Consider the following 8,391-nt stretch of genomic DNA (forward strand, 5'->3'; position numbering starts at 1 on the left):
TGATAATTTTTGCAGTATGCTTTTTCCTCGTGGTAAAAAAAAATGAAAACATTTTTCCTATAGTAAAGGGGGGGGGTTACTACTACATGTATCCTATGAAAGAGTATGATGTAAATAACGCAATATACAATTACATAACATAGATAAACGTGTGTAGTACACATTGAAATTTGAAAAGGTAAACAAAAATCAAGGTCATTTAGTTCTTTAAAGAAAAGTCTTGAAATCACTGAATATGCAGCAGTAATTTAAACAATGAATTTGCCATTTTAGATCAATCGAAATATTCCAACTGTTCATCATGTACTGGATATTGGCAGGCAGCATCAGTGTTAATTCATTCATGCAGTCCATTCCCAAGTAACTTGAAGCCCTACCTAAATCGGAACTTGAATGGATGATGCATCTAGAGATGAACACAACCAGACTTGCTTTGGATGCTGGATCTGATCTACATTTACAAGATTAATGAAGTTAAACTTTTGTGAGCAGGTCCTGTCCATTCCCAAATAGCTTGAAGCCCTACCTGGACCAAATTTGCATTGATGAATGATGCATCTAGAGATGAACACTACCAATTGCTTTGGATGCTGGATCTGACCTACATTTTCCAGATTAATTTCGGTTGATTCCCCAGCTCCCCAGTGTCAATGAAACTAGCCAATATTATATAGTTTCCCATGATATTCATAATTTGGGTCAAGATCTCAAAAATGAATAACCCCCCTTTCAGAATTTTTTTTTTAACACACGTTTTCTACAAAAAAGCCAAGTTATTTATTTTCTTTTTTATCACAGCTGTATCAAAAAGAAAATCCCAAAAGAAGAAAAAATAAATGAACCCATGTTCATGGAAAAAAAATTTAGATCCGTCCATGTGATAATGCATAAAAATTACGAAACAGTGGCTGGCGTTTGCATTCTATATTTAGAGGTCGCGTCATCAAGCACGTGACCTGGTGTATACATTGTTGGCGCTTAGCTTTGCAGTATCTTATTACAGACGATGTCCGTCAATATTTTTTGACTAATTTCAAGAGTTATTCAATTCTAAACAGGTTGGTAAGATTTCCCTATTATGCTTATTAATACAGACTGTTCTCTGGTTTGTATGATGGAAAAAAAAAAAAAAACTTTCGATAACGAGCATCATAACTACGTACTTTGGGGAATCTACTTTTGTTTTGCCGCTTTGTTTATAGTCTCGTTCAACCAGACCCTCGGCTCTCTCCGTAAATCTCCGACCAGCCTGAGTTTGGTGTTCCAAATTAAAGATTAGTTTGTTAATGTAAAGTCACAATCCAGAAGAAGAAACATATATACCATTTGTTTTAAAAAAAGGATCGTCAAAATGAAAACAAGATAGCGCCCTCTGACGGTTACAAACGAAAACGTGTTTTTATACTTCCAAGTGCCTAAGAATTTCGCTATGCGAAAGTCTTACTTCCGGTTTATCCAAACTGAATAAAAAGACAAGTTCTGATTGGTCAATAACAAAATAAAATTTTACAGCTGGATAGATGTGAAGGTAAAAAATTTATTTTTCATGGTATATTAAACGTTTGATAAACAGTTAGTTGCAGTATATATATATATATATTAGCCAATTTCAAAATAAATATCTGATTAATTTTTATATATTAAAAAAAAGTCATGATCGTTTTTGTGTATGTGTATTGACATTGACCAAGGGTCAGAACTTGTCTTTTTATTAGATTTGGATAAAATAGTAAGACAGTCTAGCGAAATTCTTGGGACTTTTTTTTCAAATGAACATCAAACTTGAGCAACCATAATGAGTTGTTTCAGGAAAAATAAATATATTGAAAGTGCATATTAAATTGAACGAATTTTTTTTGATACAGTGTATGTTGTAGAAAGGCACAAATATGAAGGAAAAAAATACATGCAATTGTATAGATACCTTTTATATAAGGAAAATATATAAATAGTTAACATGTCCATGTCACTCTTTGTTTATATTCATTTAACAATAAGGCTCTCTTAAATTTCACAGTGAGTTTGGTGTTCCAAATTAAAGATCTCAATATCATAATGATGTATGGATTTAAAGGAAAAAATATATACCATTTGTTTTAAAAAAAGGATCGTCAAAATGAAAAAAATTTGATTTTTACCAGACATTTTGTCTGGTAACAATTTTCAACTTTCGCGTAGACTGGTTTACGGAGAAATGATGTTTTATTTTGAAACCAGGAAGGAAATCAGGAAATGTAAGGTTCACTCTGCATGCTGTGATAAGATAAATACCAGTAAAACTATTTGGGGGAGGGGGTTGCCAGTCAGAGTTGACTAATAAGAAGCCAGTTAGAGTATGTTTACTTAGAATACACTTGTAGGAATAAGAAACAAAAGACCATTTAATTTCACACCTCCCCTTCAATAATCTGCTAATTGGACCAATCTGCAATCATATACATTTACTAATGTGTAATTCTTGACAATATGTCAAAGGGACTGTACACAAGTTAGAAAAGCTTGTATAGTCCTCTCCAAACTGGACATAAAATCTGAATTATAAGCCATACAACATTTATTAATAATTTTTTTTTTACAATATTAAACGTGTACATAGAAGAACAATTTTTTTTTTAAAATTTGTTTTTTTTTTAATAACTGAAGAAAATTTTGACAATTGAAAATAATGAAGATAATACAATGTTGATTATCGTTACAAATAATAATTTCTATGCTGTTATTGCTTATAATCTTGTTTTTGAAAATAGAGTTATATTTCAAAACAGTGCTGTTATTTCTTTAATTAAAAAAGGAGACTAGAAGATGAATTTAATAATGTTTCAAGAAATAAAATGAATTAAAAAAAATTATTTCAAATTTGGTATTTAAATGTATGAATCTGAGAAGAAAAGTATGTAATATATGCATAGGATCATACAGACTTTAATCATATGAGAATCTAAGAATATTTTTATTATGGCCTTACACCCCATTCAGTTTGTCTTTAAAAGTTCGTTAGATGGCAAAACGTATTCTACTCCAATTTTGGAAGGTAAAAAACTAATCCTCCGAAAGGGAGTTCACCAAGACCTGTTCAGCCCTTTGACATTTTATCAAAACATTTTCTTTGATTTCCTATTTTGTTGTTCTCCTACAGAGACATCACAGCAAGCGTAGGGACAGTATGGCGCAGTACAAAGTGCCAGATCCAGACAAAGATGAAGTCTGCCCTTATGACAAATCACACGTGTTTCCAGCCAAAAGGATGCAGTACCATCTCATGAAGTGCAGAAAGGTCAGAAAATGTATAATGTACCATGCTCGAGAAAATACAATTTATATCAACATCATGAAAATTAGACATAAATTTTTACTATTTCTACATATGGACAAACGTATATTTCAGTATTTCAAAGTCATTATTTCTCCACAACCATGCTGCCAATTTTACCACAAAGTGCAATTGACCTGCTGTACTGATTTTTTACATTTTCTCTTGTAGAACCATAAGGGAAGTAGCTTTGCCACCTGCCCTTTCAATGCTAGACATGAAATGCCTAAACCGGAGCTGCGCTTTCATCTAGAAATTTGTCCAGACAAGGCAGTGATTGAACCATTGCTGGCTTATGGTAAATCAATGATGTCCTGTTTTATTTTTATAAATGTATGTTGGATTAAAAACAAAACAACAACATAACAACAACAAATCCCACTGATGTTGTAAAGACAAGGTTTATGCAGATCACAGCATCTCTTAAAACTGTTAAAAATGGGAAAAGGACTTACAAATTATAATGGGTTCACAAAAGGCAGAAATATAGTTCCTAAATCTTTGATATTAAGAGTTGTAGGATAGCAAACTTTTAAGAGACACGATCTTGAGACCAGATGGTAATATGGTCACAATTACCTACTTTCTGTAATTTTTAAAAAAAACAGTTAAATTAGCCTTTTTAGATGCTAAGAATCATTAAACTTTGTCATTTAGTACATGATTATACTTTAGAGCAATAAAATTAGCATGTTCAGAAGTAGGCAATTAACTGTTATGCATTTCATCAGAAGAACAATTCTAGATCCCTAAACCTATAGGTTTTCAAATTGAATTCTGGCATTACTGTTTAGTTTGAAAACAAACTAATTTCAAAATGTTAAAACTTATTTGCTAATGAAAAGGTTGAACATTGTGCATTGTTTTTACAGAGAACAGTAAGAGAAATGGAGAAGAGGGGTCCATGTTTAGAGGCTGTACCGATCTACCTGTGTATGACGACGTCACAATTAACAGTGAGGAAAACTGGGATGATGGTAAATCTACACAAGTACCACTTGCAATAATATCTGTAAAAAAGTACTTTAAAAAGAGAGAAATCTTCAGTACTTAAAAATTATATCTCTATAATTCTTATAGCTGTCAGTCCAGTAAGATTTGAGTTGAAGTTATATACAAGAACATTCAATTTTAAAAACAAAATGGCATGTAATTTTTAAAATCATGACTCGTATGTTTGAGTCATAACAGTTGCAATAGTTGTCCAAAGTTGTATATAGGATTTAGTGTAAGAAGCCAAGGCCTATTTATACACTGATGCATTTTTATTTGGATTAAAAAAAAAATTGTTTGGTATATGAAGGTATCGATAATTTGAATTTTCAATAATTAGAAAATTCATATATTGAGATATTGGAGTGCAGTTGTTAGACTATTTATTTTTTTGTTGTTTAACAGAGATTCCTTCTGTGGCCAGGATTGGGGTGGATCCACAATTTTTTGCGCGTCAGGACCACATGATTATTCCAGGGTAGTGTATTCTTAAATTGAAAATATACATTTGTTATATGAATATAGTGGTATGTTTGTTCATTGCTGATTTTGAATATTTCAGACTGACTAAATCAGAGAAGAAAAAGTTTGCAAAACAAATGTATGTTCCTGCAGAAGATAGAAGGTATGTGGTATTAATTGTTGTTGGTTCCTTTATAAGAAACATTATCAATGCTTTGTCTGAGAATATGGAGTAAATGAAAACAAAAGGCCAGTATAAACATGATTATGAATTTACTTTATAACAGATACTGGACACATAACACGGAAACAGGACCGCCATTAAAGGATCATGAGCAGTCCAATCTGCGTCTCCCTAAAACAGCGGCCCAGACTTACGTATCGAATCAGGAGAAGTCGCTTCAGCAGCCATTAGCAGTGTTTGCATATTCGCTATCTATGACGGGTATAGGAAGAGGAATACCAGGTAACTGTATCTAAGGAAGTATTAAAATAGTTCACAGATAAATTAAAATAAATTGTTTTGCAAAATTTTTCATGCTGAAAGAGTTATAAATTTAATGCTAGTTTCATCAAGTTTCTTGTAATTTGCCATTTCTGTACAGATAATGGTATGAGAAGAGAAGTGGATAAAAGACTAGGTCGCGGCAGAGGGAGGGGCCGTGGCTCCACCCCTGCGGTGGGGAGGGGGACCACTATTGCTGAAACAAATGGAAGGATGTCCCAGTCCCATGAAAATGGGTTAACTTTTGACAAGGGTGGTCAATTTTCCGCTGTCCAGACAGGAACCCCAGCAGCTGTTAGATCTGAGGGCCTGAAAAGCACCCCTGAGTTTAGTGTGGGGATTGGGCGAGGATACAGAGGATCTGATGGTAAGCGTGCAATTTATTTTAGATTTCAAAAAAAGAGTTTTGTCTTTCCTGAATTATTTTCAAAAACTCAAGGAAGAGGAACTGGAAAATAATGCATTCTGAACTTTTGATTATTTCAGGAACAACGTCATCCCCATTCTCCTCTGTATTAGATGCAATGCCTCAACAAAACAAGAATGGTAAGAAACTATTATTTAATGATATTCAACACATTATTCTGATGATTGTGGATTGTTCAAAGATAGAAGAGGTACATGCCATGAAAAAGTTAATTAAAGCAGTCTGTTTTATAAAACTACAGCACAAGAAGACTTGGACAGTTTGAAGGATTTGGACAAAAAGCTGAAGAGAATTGAGAAGAAGCTGAGACAGATTGAGCTGCTAGAAGAGAAGATGGAGGAGGGGTATACTCTGACAAAAGAGGAGGTAGGAGCAGGTTGACTTGATTGTACAGTCAAACCTTATTATCGTGAACTTAGTGGGGCAAAGAAAATAACTGAGATATATGTCCAAAGATTTGAGATACCGTATAAGTGGAAATAGTAGTGAGACGCAAATTTAGCGATTTCTCCATAAAAATTAGTATTTTATTCTTAGCGATAAGTAATTTTAGCAATTATAAAATGCTCACTAAAGAAGCTATTACAGAATTTAATAAAATGCAATTAAAATTTAGCGATATTCAATAGTAGCAATCTTAACACCCTCGCTAATGATGCCAAAATTATTTCTCGCTAAGAATTCTACTTATACAGTATCTAGGGTAAAATACTGAAAGAATAAGTATTAATTTGGACTTCCATATTATTTCAACAAATCCTTGGCGTTCATGATATTGGTGTTTAACTGTGCACAGCCCCTTAGTGAAACCATATCTGTATCATGTGTAATGAGAAACAAACTTGTGATTTAGTTTACTGAAAATTGTACGCAAGATAGTGCAACATACAGTATTCATGCATCTACTATGTACAGTATTTTGTTCATATACCTGACAGTTACATTTTAGTTAAGTACACATTAACTGTACAGTATTCAGATCACAAACACACACATTTGGTACTGTATGTACACATATACTCTGTATAAATATTCATTTCTCTGATAAAAATTTTCTGATTTTTTATAGGCTGCAAAAGTTGGCATGAAGACAACTCTGAGAAATGAGAGAGAAGAGCTGCAACGGAAGAACGTGTCAAGAAAAATTTAATAACTCTGTGCAAGACTGAAAATGACTCCAATCTATTATCAGATAATTTTTTAGCTCACCTGAGCCGAAGGCTCAAGTGAGCTATTCTGATCACATTTTGTCCGTCGTCCGTCCGTCTGTCCGTCCGTCTGTCTGTCTGTCCGTCTGTAAACTTTTCACATTTTCGACTTCTTCTCAAGAACCACTGGGCCAATTTTGACCAAACTTGGTACAAAGCATCCTTGGGTGAAGGGGAATTTAAATTGTTAAAATGAAGGGACATATCCCCTCGCAAGGGGAGATAATCAAGAAAAGACAAAAATAGGGTTGGGTCATTAAAAAATCTTCTTCTCAAGAACCACTGGGCCAGTAAAGCTGAAACTTATGTGAAAGCATCCTGGGGTAGTGTAGATTCTAAATTGTTCAAATCATGACCCCTGGGGGAAGGGCGGGGCCACAATGGGGAATCAAAGTTTTATATAGAAATATATAGGAAAAATCTTTGAAAATCTTCTTCTCAAGAACCACTGGGTCAGAAAAGCTGAAACTTATGTGGAAGCACCCTGGGGTAGTGTAGATACTAAATTGTTCAAATCATGACCCCCGGGGGAAGGGCGGGGCCACAATGGGGTATCAAAGTTTTACATAGAAATATATAGGAAAAATCTTTGAAAATCTTCTTCTCAAGAACCACTGGGCCAGAAAAGCTGAAACTTATGTGGAAGCATCCTGGTATATTGTAGATTCTAAATTGTTCAAATCATGACCCCCGGGGGAAGGGCGGGGCCACAATGGGGAATCAAAGTTTTATATAGAAATATATAGGAAAAAATCTTTGAAAATCTTCTTCTCAAGAACCACTGGGCCAGAAAAGCTGAAACTTATGTGGAAGCATCTTGGTATAATGTAGATTCTAAATTGTTCACATCATGACCCCCGGGGGAAGGGCGGGGCCACAATGGGGAATCAAAGTTTTACATAGAAATATATATTGGAAAAATCTTTGAAAATCTTCTTCTCAAGAACCACTGGGCCAGAAAAGCTGAAACTTATGTGGAAGCACCCTGGGGTAGTGTAAATTCTAAATTGTACAAATCATGACCCCCGGGGCAGGGCGGGGCCACAATGGGGAATCAAAGTTTTACATAGAAATATATATTGGAAAAATCGTTGAAAATCTTCTTCTCAAGAACCACTGGGCCAGAAAAGCCGAAACTTATGTGGAAGCATCCTGGTATAATGTAGATTCTAAATTGTTCAAATCATGACCCCCGGGAGAAGGGCGGGGCCACAATGGGGAATCAAAGTTTTACATAGAAATATATATTGGAAAAATCATTGAAAATCTTCTTCTCAAGAACCACTGGGCCAGAAAAGCTATAACTTATGTGGAAGCATCCTGGTATAATGTAGATTCTAAATTGTTAAAATAATGACACCTGGGGGAAGGGTGGGGCTACAATGGGGAATCAAAGTTTTTTATAGAAATATATAGGAAAAATCTTTGAAAATCTTCTTCTCAAGAACCACTGGGCCAGAAAAGCTGAAACTTATGTGGAAGCACG

General features: G+C 34.3%; 1 protein-coding gene across 2 annotated transcripts; it reads left to right on the forward strand.

Moving 5' to 3' along the window:
- The first annotated feature begins 978 nt into the window (after window positions 1-978).
- LOC134240159 (uncharacterized) lies at window positions 979-6,899 on the forward strand. Of its 2 annotated transcripts, none has more exons than XM_062722263.1 (11): window positions 979-1,058; window positions 3,137-3,274; window positions 3,482-3,608; window positions 4,183-4,287; window positions 4,709-4,781; window positions 4,866-4,928; window positions 5,053-5,231; window positions 5,371-5,637; window positions 5,757-5,816; window positions 5,939-6,063; window positions 6,767-6,893. In XM_062722263.1, the coding sequence occupies exons 2-11, from the start codon at window positions 3,164-3,166 to the stop codon at window positions 6,845-6,847; spliced, it is 1,191 nt and encodes a 396-aa protein (XP_062578247.1). In that variant the 5' UTR covers window positions 979-1,058; window positions 3,137-3,163; the 3' UTR covers window positions 6,848-6,893. The 2 variants fall into 2 exon arrangements, with proteins under 2 accessions (XP_062578247.1, XP_062578246.1); XM_062722262.1 differs by having other exon boundaries at window positions 990-1,062; window positions 6,767-6,899.
- Window positions 6,900-8,391: the final 1,492 nt, after the last annotated feature.

The sequence above is a fragment of the Saccostrea cucullata genome, unplaced genomic scaffold (assembly GCF_032062105.1).
Source record: "Saccostrea cucullata isolate Sc308-1 unplaced genomic scaffold, CSIRO_AGI_Scuc_v1 ctg74, whole genome shotgun sequence".
NCBI lineage: Eukaryota > Metazoa > Mollusca > Bivalvia > Ostreida > Ostreidae > Saccostrea > Saccostrea cuccullata.

What these genes read in the sequence shown, in the direction of transcription:
- LOC134240159 (XM_062722263.1), top strand. Translation starts at nt 3,164, where the DNA reads ATGGCGCAGTACAAAGTGCCAGATCCAGACAAAGATGAAGTCTGCCCT. An exon ending in GACCACATGATTATTCCAGG is followed by an intron (nt 4,782 to 4,865) that starts GTAGTGTATTCT and finishes TGAATATTTCAG; the next exon opens with ACTGACTAAATCAGAGAAGA. An exon ending in TATAGGAAGAGGAATACCAG is followed by an intron (nt 5,232 to 5,370) that starts GTAACTGTATCT and finishes ATTTCTGTACAG; the next exon opens with ATAATGGTATGAGAAGAGAA.